We start from the raw sequence: 15,888 nt of genomic DNA, 5'->3' as shown, positions 1-15,888 counted from the left end.
TGAATCTGTCCTGGCAGCTGTTCTACAGCTGTCCATCTACACTCTGCCAGAACAGATTCAAGCTGCCTTAATTACACACACCTTATGACACCTTATGATGTCATCCAATACTCATGTATATATTGCCCTCTTCCAAGATGGTGCCACATCACTCCCCTAAGAAGGCCTGACGGCCGCAACGCGTTCAGAGTACACCTCAGACTTTCGTTCATCCACCCTGGGAGAACCCTCAATTCTCCCCACACCGCTAATCCATTCACCTCCAAGTCTCCTCACCATCAGGTGAGTTAGAGCGCGCAGATAGTAACAGGAACTCCCGCCACAACGCCCCGCGGTATCTCGCGATACCCCGGCGCCGGAAGTGACACGTGTCCTGGCGTGACTGCGGGGACCAAGCCGGTGAACACACGGACGGTGGTCATCGGACTAGGGTCCGGATCAACTCACGACAAAAATACAGAAGAAAGAAGAGCAAAGTAAGTGAGGCCACACCGGGACTTATAACAAAAGACTTTCTACACACTGCCACATTTGGGGGGTCAAGTGACTCCTACCCCCCAGGCTATTACCCTTCATCATCCTCTACATACCCACATCCATATCTGTTTTCTCCCCCCCTCTCCCCACCCCATTCCTTTTTTACGTTTCAACAGTATTTGTTTTTACCTATGAGAACCATTTGTACTGCAATATTACACACCACTTTACTCCCAAGGGCACTGTGACTCTATTAAAGGAGTTAAATACATCTCTTGTGTGTCAGCTTGATATTTACATATGTATATATAGAAACTTATTTACACACAGGCGTGGTCTTCATTTGCTGATTTAAGTCTTGGCTTATCTCACCCTTACCCATTTTTTTTCTAAAGTGGACATGGCCACGCCTCCCACGATTAGGCCACGCCCCTAATAAGTGTCTGTTTTGGGGCTAATTGAATTCCCCGGTATGTCTTTTTAAGGGTCCAACATGTAATTTTGCTTCAGACAGCATCTCTGTCCTGAGCTCTTGCTGCTGACCATATGTTTACCATAGGGATCAGTTATCTATACTATAACATATTCATTTAAGGCAGCACCGTAACTGGGTGTCCCGGTGCCCTATGCCGGCCACAACCTGAGTGCATGACGTGATGACATCATGCACCGGGAATGACAACAGATTTTTGTATGTCATATTAAATCAACAATTGTTTCAGTTTCTGCTGAACATTTATTGATAAATAAAGTGATAAATAAACCCAAATTATAAATAGTGTATATTTTACATTACATTGTGTCATACTGTGTGATTGTTGTAAGATTTGTTTAATTGTTACTGTATCTAACAATATTCCTCTGTGTTCTGTACACAGGGCAAGCAGCCAGATCGCGCACAACTTTAATGGGGCCTGTTAGTGTGGTTAAGAAATTACTATATTTTTCACTATGCCTGAAAATAACAGCCCCTAAGCCTGTCCTTGTCCTAAGGCCACAAGTGCTAATATATTGGATTAGTTTCTTGATTTTTTAGGATATATTGCAGCTTCCGTGGCCAGCTTTAGAAATTACGTGGCTGATTCTGATTCGCACACAGACACAGCCATGGCTGTCCATTTTGCCGCAGCTGCACCTGCATCTTATGCTAATGCTGCATCCAATTTTCATTATTCTGAGATGGCTACTTGCAGTGGTACATTTCCTTCTTGGTGCATATTTAGATGCACCATTTGACGCACTATGAAACTTGCACCAGTCCTAAGGCAGGTGCAATTTCTCTATCTAACCATGGACTCCAGTGTGAGCAGCTGTGCAACTCTGTACACAGCCGCTTACAGTGACACGCCCATCTCAGCTTAGCCACGTCCGTTACCTCCCAAGAATGAGTACTGAATTCCACAGACTGTGTGTCCAAATCTGTTCTGCATCTCTGAGCACTAACAACCGGGACGCATGCGCTGTGCAACTGGGACGCATTCGCAGACTTAAAACATTGGCCAACTGTCTGAGAATCAGCCCCTAATTCTGTTAGTAAACATACAATAGCACATGAGTTTGGTACTACTGTTTCCTACATATCAGTTGCTTAATATTACCTTATTTATTTCTATTTAGGCTGTTTCTTAAATCCTATTGACCCTTTGCCATGGGAAAGCAAGAAGCACTCAATGACAGAGAGATGGACTATATTATCCCACCAGGTGACTGCAAGGATGGAAAATTTGGGAGGTCAATTGTGGCACAAACCAGGAAATATTAAATTGAATTGCAAATATATTTTGTTGACAAATGTTGTTTTCATTGATTTACACAGTATTGCTCTCAACAACTGTTACAGTGCTATAGTTATAATATAAGATTCTACATGAGGTCCTAGAAGATGCTGCACCTTCCTCATAAGTGTCATTGGCCACTAAAATAAGGGCTATGAATACATTCATCATCCAGTAGATGCTCATACACAGCGGGAGGTGCCCGGTACACACTGAGACGACCGACAATTGTACCGATGTCCATGAACACCTTGGACATTGCTTCATTGCCAATACACACTACATCGATTAATGAATGATGGAACGATCACTCCTTCATTAACATACATTCGGTCGCATGCGAATTTGTCAGGTTTGATGTATATTGAGTGTACACGCTTAGCCATGTAGGCGATTTGTCGTTACGTAACAGCAAAGTGGTCCGACATCGCTCCAGTGTTTACCCATTTTTAAGGGGATGCAATTCTGTATCCTTCCTACTTCTGTTTACTTTAAATTTAAAGTAGCAGTTATAACCTTATTTTTCTATATTTTCTTACAAGTATTTTCTCATAGTAAAAATTTTACCTTTTAAAACACCTCCAACTAATTCTTTGCTATGAGCAGTTAAACATGATTCCAGTATTTTATTTAACCACCGCTGTAGTATGAAACAGAGGGCTAGTACAATATTCACTGGCTGTATTTCATACTTGCCTACTGTCCCGGTATATTTGGGAGACTCATGAATTTCGGTTCTCACAGACTCCTGGAAGAGCTGGCCACCTTCCCACCCACATCCCACCCACTTCCCTAGCGAATGGGAAGAGCTTGATAATGTTGTTCACTGCAAATCACATTATAATGATTCCCCCACTGTACAATAATCATTGGTAATTGTGTTAAAAGGTTGCATAATCAAAAGAGAGGTGAAGACCCAAAGTATAATATGATTTAATTGTATAGCTAAATAGCAAAACAAAGCCACCATTTGACTTTTAAACAAGGTTTTCTGTTAATATATAAAATAATATACTGTACATGAAGTAAATGTTGTTTCTATATGTACTGTGGTTAAATTTACTTCTATGCACTTTTCATACCTCTGTAGCAGTCAGGTCGAAGTTGTTCTTTGACCTAACAAACAGACCATGTAGGTAATTTGCAAAGCATCCTTGCTATTGACAATCATACACCTGACATCAAGGTAAATGTCTACTCTCCATTGTCAGGAGAAGCCCCTACAAACTGGATGTACAGCTAGAGTGCGAAGAAACAACAAAATAATACCAAGACTGCAAAATATAAATATCATATAATTTCAACATTATACCAATCACAGCCATCTCTTTCATTAAATTAAACTCTTTCTAGTTTTTTTCTAAAATACCACCCAATACTGATAGTGAAGCGACTGTTCTTATTACAAGTTTCCCTTTTGAGTGTGAAGCTTTTTATTACATTAATAGCAGAATATCATCAATGTGTCAAAGTGCAAAATGAAGGCACAAAATGCATCCCATTACACTTATAAGATGAAACCCAAAGACTAACGTTTTTCAGCTGGTCCAAAATGTAAGTTCTTTTAGGGAGTGAAAATGACCATGTATCTCTCTGCAGAATGAAAGCTCCATAATGTACCCATATACACCATTTTATTTCCTTTTAATAATATTGTTCTGCAAAGTTACCTCTTATAGTTGGGTTTGGATATGTGAGTTCGACAATCAAAATGTTGACTATGAGAAACAGGGACAGGGTAAGCTTGAATTAAGGTTGGCAACATGTTAATAATGCGATTTAAAGCATTTAACAGTGTCGGCTTTGCAACTTCAAATATGATGGTAAAGCATGCTTTTAATCATACTTGTCTACTACCTGGCCGCCATGTCTACTTGGGACACCATTGTGGCCCCACCCCCACTACACTTGTATGTGTCCACGTGACTGTTTAGAGGTTGATGCAAAGTTGCATACAAGTAGGCCGTAATAGCACTTGCTCTAAACGAATTGCCGATATTCTCCTGTATGCCAAGTTGTATGCATGTTTGCGACTGCATTGCACATATTCATCTGCTTGCAGTAATAGCTGTCCAACACACACTTACACCTGCCCTATACATACTGCAAGAGATCTGAAATCAGACAGATCTCAGCATAGCCCACAATTTCGCTGGCACATTCATGAATGCCCATTTAACATTAAGTTGCACCTCTTTTGCAGCAAGTGGAGACTACAGAGCATATGCAAAGCTAAAAATTGCAAGTTCTGTGCGCAAATGGACATGTGCAACTGCATCAGCTCCAACCTGTTCAGCTCATGATCTTACAATTTCCCTTTTTTTTATTTTCTTCAGTTCCTGGCGACCTTTCTCATGCATGCAAGGAGCTGACGCAAGCAGTGCGCATTCAGCAACGCACACTGGAAAAGAAATTGCAGAGCTGTTTGGATGAGCTTCGCCAGATCTGCTTACAGGAGGCTGTAAGTTATCCACAAATATCGAAATAAATTTGTGTATTGTTTGTCAAAACTAAACAGCTCTTGCTTACTCTTTTTGTTAATTGGATTATTAATATTATTATTACCCTTTATATATGGCACCATAAGGGTTCTGCAACGCCTAAAAAAGTACATAAATAAATGAGCAGAACAAAAAAACAATGACAGTACAAGACAATGCAGGACAAGTACATGGTTTATAAACATTGTTGCCTCAGTGGTCATAACAATAAGCAGCAGGGTGGCAGAAATTAAGCATTAGGTTCTGTTGTGGGGAGTAGATGATAGTATAAGTAAGGATGGGTACACTACACACTTGAACAATATCTGCCCGATTTGGCTTAATCGTAACGACAAATCGGGCATATTGTGGAGTATGTATGTCCAATTTGCGCGCTCCCACAGTCGCATCAAATATCGTGTGATTAGCCGTACTGCACAGTCAATCACACAATATTGCATGTGAGGTACAAAAAATGTGCGACTGAGTAAGAATTTTTACACATGCAATGGAGGCAGAGTGTGAAATTAGCGCATGTATAGAAATTTAATTGGCTGACTCAGGACCGGTTCTAGACATTGTGGAGCTCAGGGTGAAATTTCCCAGTTGCGTGTGCTTCTGGAAAGGGGGCGTGACTGATTGGGGAGGGGGCATGTAGATATTACACTCGCATTGTAAATTGGAAGTCTGGCAAGTGGGGGTATGGAAATATCAGGGGGGCTCAGGATTTAGGCCCCCCTGATATTTCCATACCCCCACTTCAAATATATATATATATATATATATCTACACACACACACACATACTTGTGTATATATTTATATATCTATATTCAGTGTATAATGTACTGCACGTATGTCTGTATATGTGTGTGTGTATGTATATATATATATACATATATATATATAGACACACATATATACACACAAATATGTATATATTGTGATAGAAACACTGGAGAAGTTAGGGATGGCGTGTATATGTGTCCCAGATTCCTGTAATATGTATTTTAAATCCCAGGAAAAGTCTGTTTTACAAACAGATTTGAGGGTCGGCTTTGGTAAAAGCCAGAGAATGGGTCCTGGGGGTGTGGATGTGAGAGAGAAGGGACAGCTCCATCCACAGGGCCGTTTCAGGTGTTAGGCCTTTCAGCCTGAGAGCAGGCTAATTAGGGATTACACCTGGAAGTGGCTCAATATAGCTGTGTAAGAGTTTAGATGCAGTGACTCACACACCCTGGGGAGAACAGACACTTAGGTTTTGTTCAGAGACACTGGGACCTTTTGAAAGTGCTGTGTTTGTGGTGAGGCAGTAGGCCTTGCCACTTGTAGAGAGGAAATGACCTGTCTAGTCAGTGCCCAGCCAGGCTAGGATTTATTTTATGTTTGGTTTATTTGACTATTGGGGGTAAATTTACTAAAGTGAGAGTTTTTAGAAGTCAGTTTTAAAAGTGAGGTTGCCCATAGCAACCAATCAGATTCTACCTAACATTTAACTAGCACCTTCTAGAAGATAATAGCTAAAATCTGATTGATTGCTATGGGTACATCACTTTTAAAACTCACTTCTAAAAACTCTCACTTTAGTAAATTTACCCCTTGGAGTTGCACAATAAAAACTAGTGCCGACCAGCTTGCACGAAAACCCACGACTGGAGTGCTGTTTCCTGGCTGCTGTGTGTAAGGAGGTGTCCACCTACCCAAGGAGAGGGACCCCTACCCCGATCATATCACAATTGGTGGAGAATGCGGGCAATGCGCACTGGAAATTGCAGCAAGAGGAAAAGTTCTATATTTAAAATTTAAAGTGACAGAGACCAATTTGTTGTGTTTTATATCAACTCGTGTTCTGTGAAGTCCATGAAGGTGGCGTCGACATGCATAGAGAAGCCAGGTTTTGCTACAAACCTACACCTAAAGACAACATGGAGGACATTGTTAAGGCCTTGCTCCAATCTAACAAAACTCTGCAAGAAGCTATCAAAGCTCAGCAGGAAACAAACAGGACTCAGCAAGTCACCATAGAGGAAACCCGCCAGGCCTTAAAAGACATGGTACAACAGCTAGTAGTCCGGTCTGGAGATGCTTACACTGGACTTCGAAACAACACTCGCTCCATACGGGCCAGACATTTTCTGCAAAAGATGACCGAGAGTGATGATGTGGAAGCATATCTTATGGCTTTTGAGAGAACCGCAGAAAGGGAGAGTTGGCCCAAGGAACAGTGGGCAAGTCTTGTGGCACCCTTCCTGTCTGGAGAACCACAAAAGGCCTACTATGATTTGTGCCTGGCTGATGCCAAAGACTATGCAAAGCTAAAATGGGAGATCCTAACTTGCTTGGGAGTCACCTCATTTGTTCGGGCCCAACGAGTCCACTGCTGGGAGTTCCAAATGGAAAAGCCTCCATGCTCACAGATGCACGACCTCGTCCATCTAACCACAAAATGGCTACAGCCCGAGACACTGACAGGACCGCAGATCGTGGAAAGAGTTGTGATGGACCGGTATCTGCGATCGCTACCTGCATCTCTGCGCAAGTGGGTGAGCCATGCAGACCCTAAGTCCGCAGACCAGTTAGTCGAACTGGTGGAGAGGTATGTGGTGGCTGAGTAACTGTTGTGTGACTGTTCACTGGGCCCCGATTCCGCAACGGCGATCTTCTGTGACTACTGGTAAGACTGTTCCAGGGGAGAAGGGTGCTGGGCGGTGGAATGAACTTAAGACTGTGGGTTTGGAACCTGGGGATAGGCCAGCCAGGCCAGGAAGGTTCTTACCCCATAATAGACTTTAATAATAATATGATACAATGTTTTCGATGTAGTGAATTGGGCCATATTGCTGCTAATTGTCCACTCACCTCTGAACCTATGCAATGTGATACTGCTTATGTCCATCGCAGAATGTCTTTCTTTGCACAGCCTGTCTGTACTGCTGACTGACAGGCTGAGACAGATAAGTAAATGTGTAAGGTTACTGTAGAAGGCAATCAAGTAGCCGCACTGTTAGTTTCTGGCAGCCTGGTTACACTTATGAAAGCTGAACTGGTGAACCCCTTAAAGCGCAAGGGAAGGCTGTTGGTGTGACCTGCATACATGGGGATACTCGGTATTATGTTACTGCAGAAGTGAACATAGAAACACAGTGTGGTACTGCTATAGTCTCTGTGGGTTTGGTGCATGGCTTGAGGTATGATATAATGTTGTGGAGAGACTTTGCTCACTTCTGGAAGTTGTGGGAAAGCCGATTTGTTACCAAAGTAAATAACCCTGACCCATTTGAGAAGGTTGCTGATGCAGTAGCAGGGGAAGTTTCTTCCGAGTCTGAGAAGTTCCCTTTTTCTAGCGTGATTGGTGAACCAGAGAATACTGAGATGGGAAGTATTGTTAAGCTAGTTGGTCGTCTGTCTGATCTTGAGGTCAGAAAAGAGATCTTGGCAGTGGAGCAGTTAAAAGACCCTACTCTGGTAAAAGTGATCGATGGTAAATCCATAGACCCTGATAGTCCGTTGTCATATCCTCACATGGCAGTACGCCAGGATTTTTTGTACGGGATACATCCAAGGGGATTACCTGAAATTGCCAAAGAGACATGGGAGGGGCAGTCCAGTACTTATAAAACTGTCATTGAGCCTAGCAAAAGAAAGCCAGAACAGTTATACCATGTAAATCTTATCAAACCTTGGAAGGATAGAGCAGCTCTGTCAGCCGTCCTGGCCCCTCCAGTAAACTTAGGGCCTTTGGTTCCTGAAGTGACAATAGCTAAAACCCTGTCATCCGTTCAGCAGCAGGAAGTTAGGGAATTTCTTATCAGAAATAGGGTTTTGTTCTCAGATGTAATGGGCAAAACCACAGTCATTAATCATGACATAATCACTGACCCAGGGGTTAAGATTAACCTAAAGCCCTATGGGTTACCAGAAGCCCAAAGAGAATCAGTGTCTAAAGAAATTAAAAAAATGTTGGAACTGGGTGTAATTAAGTCTCATTGTGCTTATTCCAAAGCCTGATGAGAGTGTATGTTTCGACAATGATTTTCGAAAATTGAACAGTGTGTCAGAGTTCGATGCCTACCCAATGCCAAGGGGGGATGAGCTAATTGAAAGGCTAGGAACAGCCAGGTATTTTAACCACTCTAGACTTAACCGAAGAGTATTGGCAAGTGCCGTTAACTGAGAATGCCAAAGAAAAGACAGCATTTCCGATGCCAGAAGGGTTGTTCCAATACAAGATGTTGCCCTTTGGGTTGTGTGGGACACTGGCTACCTTCCAAAGGATGTTGGACAGAATTTTAGGACCCCATAGATGGTATGCTGCTTGTCTGGGTGATGTAGTCATTCATAGTCCTGATTGGCGTCTCATTTGCTCAGAATACAAGCAGTGTTGGACTCCATCTATAGGGTAGGATTGACAGCCAACCCCAAGAAATGTTGCCTAGGGATAGAAGACGTAAAGTGACTTGGTTACACCATTGGCAGAGGTTTAATAAAGCCACAGCTTAATAACAAGGTGGTTCTTGGAATTACAAACTTTCAAGTTCACAGTCGAACACAGGTCAGGAAGCCAGCTGACCAATGCAGACGCTTTGTTACATGTCCATTGTTTGGGGGCTGCAGTTGTTCCACCCACAGATTGAAACAAAGAGGGGGATATGTGATATAAACACTGGAGAAGTTAGGGATGGTGTGTATATGTGTCCCAGATTCCTGTAGTATGTATTTTAAGCCCCAGAAAAAGTCTGTTTTACAAGCAGGGGTTCCAGCCAGTACCCAAGCCTAGAACCCAGGTCTCAGTTGTTAAAGTGAACAACCCACCTTCTGCTGTGTGTTTTGGTTGCAGCGAGCCTGGTCATGTGCGCCAGGACTGCCCAAAGCTGGGCTGTTAGGGATGGCGTGTATATATGTCCCAGATTCCTGTAATATGTATTTTAAATCCCAGGAAAAGTCTGTTTTACAAACAGATTTGAGGGTCGGCTTTGGTAAAAGCCAGAGAATGGGTCCTGGGGGTGTGGATGTGAGAGAGAAGGGAGGGCTCCATCCACAGGGCCGTTTCATGTGTTAGGTCTTTCAGCCTGAGAGCAAGCTAATTAGGGGTTACACCTGGAAGTAGCTCAATATAGCTGTGTAAGAGTTTAGATGCAGTGACTCACACACCCTGGTGAGGACAGACACTGGGACCTTTTGAAAGTGACGTGTTTGTGGTGAGGCAGTAGCCACTTGTAGAGAGGCAATTACCTGTCTAGTCAGTGCCCAGCCAGGCTAGGATTTATTTTATGTTTGGTTTATTTGACTATTGGAGTTGCACAATAAAACTGGTGCCGACCAGCTTGCATGAAAACCCACGACTGGAGTGCTGTTTCCTGGCTGCTGTGTGTAAGGAGGTGTCCACCTACCCCAGGAGAGGGACCTCTACCCCGATCATATCAATATATATATATATATATATATATATATATATATATATTTATATATAGCTATACACACACTTGTTAGCTTTAGACAGTGCCACCCCTGGTCTGTGTATCTCAGTCAGGTGACACACCACAGAGCGTCCCCCTGCTACAGGGCTGTGTGCTAGTGCACTTCTCCCATCCTCCTCGGCTGTTCCTTCACACATTCACTCACAGGCAAGCACATTGGGAGGAGAGAGTGCGTCGAGTCACCTGCGTATCAAGGCTCATGATTATACGCAGCTGGCAGGGAGGCAGAGCTCCGGTGGTACTTCTTTTGACAGAGGACTGCTGGGAGCTGTGTGCGAGGAAAGGCATAATGGGGTCATGGGTCAGAGTAGCGGGTGGTGGCCGTGGCTAGGACCTGCTGCCGTCGACGCCGCCAATACTGTAATAAAGTTTGTCTTTTAAAGACATACTTCTTTTTTTATATGGGGACTCCGCGGCGCCCTCTAGGGGCCGGCACTCCAGGCGGTGGTCCAGGTAACCCACCCCTAGAACGGTCCCTGGGCTGACTCAATGGTGCAACGTGCGTTGTAATGAATTGGAGCTAAGCGGGTCTCCCTGCAACTTTAGCATTTGGAAGAAGCATGCAAAATTTGGACCTACAAAACATTCAGGTAAAATAAAATTATTTAATAGGAACAGATAATAACAATTACATTATATAAAACAGAGTATGGTACAGTTGTGGTATACCGCAATTGCAGGGTACCAATTTATTGGTTTACCGGGCGCTGCTCAGGCCGCTACAGCCATAATGAACTACTGCCCCACAATACACCAGGCTCATCTAGGACCCATGCACAGCCTGAAGTGACAGTTAAGGTGCCCACACACATACTGACTTGCTCCCAATCAGCCGATGTACATGATTTCCCCTGAACTCTCCCCAGGCAGTCGTGGTCACGATTTGGAGTGAAAAATGTCCAATCTGACTTAAGATCTATCTTGCAGCCAGTGCATTGTATCCCAGATTGGCTAATCTGCCCTACAGCATGGCAGATCTGAAGATGCGAGGTACGATGAGTGGGGACGCACATCAGCATCGTGATCAAGAGTAGTAGAAACTCATGATTTGGCCATTTTTTACATGATCTGTCATCACGATTTGTCGAAATCAGCCAAATTGGAAGAAAAGTCGGTATGTGTGTAGGCACCTTTACAAAGAGGAGAGTTAGTGACGGTTACAGAGAGGCAGAGCTGGACGAGGAGCTGCTGGGTGATCTGCACATCAAGATGAGAGGTGGAAAGACAGCTCCGGCATTTGGCAGTGGGATTACACACAGCTGTTAAGAGTAAGAAATAAAGGGGGGATCAGTGAACAGAGAAAGGAGTTGGAAGAAACAGCATAAAGCAAAAAACAGATTAGTCTGCCAGTACCTCTGCATCCAAGGTCACTTAGGAGCTGGCAATTTTTATCATACCTGAGTTTGTCTAAGTTCAGAGGGAGAACTTATTCACTAGTGATACTCAACACTAGCTGAGAACATTCTAATTATTACACCAGATTGTGGAATAAATATTGTTGTAAGATTGCATCTCTCTGTGTCTGGGGAAATTTTGCCCCTCTGCTGTGGTGTGGCTTTAGTGAAGAGCTGTTGCTGAAAGAAGACCCCCACCAAGGTAACTGATTTGTACGCACATCACATTTATCACCCTTACTACTTTGGGGTATCACACAGTAAAGTTTTAGTATGTCATACTGACACAGGCGCCGGAATATGCGTACCGGATGATATCACGTTCTGCCCCTTGCAAGTAATGAAGGACGGTGCAAAGTATTGTTCTGTTGTTCATTACCTCGTTCTGATGTGTACCCAGGATTCAATATGTTGGCCCATCAGGCCGACATATCGACTGGGTACACAGTGTGTACCCAGCTTAAGTCCCATGAGACACCACAAAAGGTCAGAGGGGCATATGCTGAGCTCTAATTGGCAGAGTCATCACATGCTTTTTACCCATGGAGGAGATCAGCAGCAACCTCATGGGAGGATTCATTAGAGCTAGAAAGCACACTTGGAGCCCCCTGTACTGAGCAGAAGCAGTAAGGTAATTACTATGTTGGATGCACGTATACAGCTGTATGTACTGTAACATATCTGACTTATTAGAGGGTAAAGTTTATGGAAACTGCATATTTGTTTACTTTTGACCCTATTGGCAACTCACAATAAATGCTGTTGTTACATCCTATAGTAAACAAAACCAACTTAAATGTTCAGCTACTTATAAGTGCGTGTTCATGTCTGTACATAGGGCAGCCAGATAGAGCTTCATTTGCTGTGTATATATGTATATTTGTTTTTCAACCTTGAATTTTATTCTTGTTTTATACCTACACAGTATTTTCAGTGGTATGTGTGTATAGTACATGGAATAGCAGGGTGCATACACTGATACACTGGGCTCGATCCTATTAGGTGCAAAAAGGGTTCTGCAAGACATACTCACTGCAAACTTGCGTTGCATGATGGTCTCTGTAGTCCTAGAGTGAGGTTCAACACTCTGTAGCAATAAGCTCCTAAGCCTACGCCAAACTACAACTCCCATCAACACGCGGGTAACCATCTTCCTCCTATTCCAGTGCTGGTTGAATAAATTGTCTGTACAGGGACGCGCTATTGGTTGCATGTGTTCCCAGAGCTGCGTGGTAACATTGTGTTACTGTTCTATCCGTGAGTGAGGATTATGGGAGAGAGCAGTGGTGTCCACATACAGAGCCAAATCAGCAAAAGCAAAGACAGCTTACTGATCTCTGTCATCGGGTAGGGGGTGTAGCGGGTTACTCCAGCTGCCCCTGAGCATGTAATATTCAGTGATTTAGGGTGCCAAAATGAAATGAAATCTTGGCCTCTCCAACTTAAAAAATGTTGTGGCGCCCCTGCATATTGAGAATCATGAAGCTGTTTATGTACTCATCTATTCTCTCAAATCAATTTACCAATACCTGATGTACTGTACAGTAAAAAAATTTAAACTTTAGGTAAATTAGCATGGGCAACTGGTGCTCTGACAAGAGAATAATGTTTATAGAATTTTATAGTAAACCATGCCCATGTCCAGATGGACTAGAGTTACTAGAATGAAAAAACAAATACTGTGAGTATAATAAATGTTCACAATCTGTATAAATTGGGCTTCATACCTGATACTCCATAGATAGGATATAAACTTTATCTTATTTTCAAATACACTTGCAGTTTAATCACCATGAAATAATATAGCAAATTATGTTGATACTACACTTACATTAAAGTTATACATACTTTAACATATAAATTAGGTAGAAAGCATAGAAATATATAACAATCTAAATAGTAAAATAAAATGAGCAAATATGTCATCATATGGGTAATAGTGTATTATATCGCCAGCAAAGAAAAAAACATTTACAACTGAAAATTATTTTTCATATAACACCATACTGTATACATAATTTTATGAACACAAGCTTGATACATAGGGGAATACTTGCCAACTCTCCCTGATTGTCAGGGAGACTCCCTGAAATAGTAGCAATCTCCCTGACTCCCTAAAGAGTCTAGCAATCTCCCTGATTGCATCTTACCCCCATTATGTTGCTGTTATATACTTGGTAAAAAAATAAATTAGAGATATATACATTAAAATTGTATAATCAGTGCCTTTTCCCTGCATTGATTATAAGGCACAATGATCCCTATGGTTACATGTACCGATGTGCCCAGGTATCACGTGGCATCACAGCATTATCTCTCACACCACGCATGGCACGCCACACACCACACCATGAGTCGCGCAACAAAGAAAGTTTAGTAATGTAGTGTAGCATAACGCTGGAAAAAAGTAATTACGTGTAATACAACTTTTTGCCCACCAGATGTCACTTTTCCTAAACTACATAGCGCATGCGTCTGATTTCATTACGTGTAATACAACTTTTTGCCCACCAGGTGTCACTTTTCCTAAACTACATAGCGCATGCGTGTGATTTCCAATGTACCGTACAGTATGTTCTGTATCTCCGCCCGATTGGTTGACAGAAGCGGTGATTCGGTATACTATACAGTATTACAGCATTTTCCACATGGAATCAGGAATGTACGGTATAATAAAGCGGTAGAAGAATGTCTAATAAAGTTTGAAATCATTAAGCTCTGTATTACCCACTGACTGTGCTGTATCATACTGTACTTGCGCAAATGTAAATACTGTCGGCACTGTCCCAGACTTAGACATTGTAGTGGTTTCATTACTTTACAAACTACAGAACTCTGGTAATGGGTGAAGTGTGTTGCCTAGCGGTCTAATGCCTAGTCTCACCGCTTCTCTCTTTTCTTGTTCCGTGGGTTCGAGACCTTGAAAATATGTTTTTTTTTTAATTATTTTTAAAATCTTCACTTAAAATATTCAGTATTCAATACAGTACATGTGGAGCGCATGCCCAGTGCTTCGGGAGTCAAACAGCGAAATTTGGATTTTTATTACTGTACATACTGTACCTTAGAACGCAAACTTGCGTCAATGCCGGCGCTGTCCCAGACTTGGACACTATAGTGATTTTTTATGACCATCAACTGGTAGTGGGCTCTGTTAAAGAGAGTGGGCTCTGTATTACAAACTGACTGCGTTTAAACCGCAAAATTGTGTCAATGTCAGCGCATGCCCAGTGGAGGGGTTACAATGACAATGGAATGTGTGCCGCATGCCCAGTGGAGCCAAGCCATAAACCAAGTAGCGCTATGCCATGGCGCATGCCCAGTTGTCTGTATTCCTACAGTACTGTTTAATTTTCACACTTGTGCCATTCTGCACTATCCGAGACTTACAGTATACACAATAGTCATTTCATGACTTCAGAAAGTGCTACAATAGTGGGCTTTGTTTGAGAGGGAAGTCTCTGTATTACAAACTGACTGTGCTCTAGAGCGCAAACTTGTGTCAATGTCGATGCTGTCCCAGACTTGGAAACTTTAGTGACTTAATGAGTTCAGTAACTGATAGTTGGCTCTGTTTGAGAGAGAGGTCTCTGCATTACAAACTGACTCTGCGTTTAAACCGCAAAAGTTGCGTCAATGTCTGCACAGTTGGCGCAGTGGTGACTTATAGCCAGTTCTGAGGGGTTACAGTACAAATAGGATCTCTGGCGCGTGCCCAGTGGAGGGGTTGCAATGCATTGCCAGTGGTGCTGTGCCATAGCCATACCCTTGTAGCGTTATGCCATGGTGTACAGTATGGAAGATCATACAGTAGCGGGTCATGATTCACACACACTGAAAGTGGGATCTCCGTATTACACACTGACTGTGCAATAATAATATTAAAAAAATAAAAAGTGTAACCTTGACTGTCTAATAATAATAAAAAAAAAAAAAAAAGTTTAACCTTCCAGGTTTCGAACCCGGAACCGGGTTGTACAGACGTCTGCAATGTAGAAGTTTGATTTCTTACCTCTATGCTACAGATGCCTGAGTACTTCATCGTACGGTACTGTAGATGTCACATAAAGTACTGTAGAGGACAGATGCAATTCTTACTAGGAGAGACTTGTGAGCAAAGTGTTAAGTGATCCATCTTGCTTACACTTCTCTCCTTCTGTTCGAGACCTTGATAATTTTTTTTTTCTTAAATGTTCACTATAGTACTGTAGTTCAGTATTGTTATCCAACCCTTACAAAACTCAATATATTATACTGTATGTACTGTAGATGTGCCCAGCTACAGT

General features: G+C 42.5%; 1 protein-coding gene across 4 annotated transcripts in view; it reads left to right on the top strand.

Annotated features, from left to right (window-relative positions):
* The window catches only part of INAVA (innate immunity activator), a 202,543-nt gene that overhangs the window by 64,487 nt on the left and 122,168 nt on the right, over positions 1–15,888 (top strand). For 3 of the 4 annotated variants that reach the window (XM_088445759.1, XM_088445758.1, XM_088445763.1), the window contains exons 2-3: positions 2,095–2,180; positions 4,589–4,713. In XM_088445759.1, coding sequence (XP_088301885.1) covers positions 2,126–2,180; positions 4,589–4,713 — 180 coding nt within the window. In that variant the 5' untranslated portion in view covers positions 2,095–2,125. Of the gene's footprint in view, positions 1–2,094; positions 2,181–4,588; positions 4,714–7,202; positions 7,275–15,888 lie in introns of those variants that run through there. The other variant, XM_088445760.1, reaches the window with a different exon arrangement.

The sequence above is a fragment of the Taudactylus pleione genome, unplaced genomic scaffold (assembly GCF_031769625.1).
Source record: "Taudactylus pleione unplaced genomic scaffold, aTauple2 ptg000387l, whole genome shotgun sequence".
Lineage (NCBI taxonomy): Eukaryota > Metazoa > Chordata > Amphibia > Anura > Myobatrachidae > Taudactylus > Taudactylus pleione.
The sequence above is the reverse complement of the archived record's forward strand: the minus strand, read 5'-3'. Positions and strand labels throughout refer to the sequence as shown.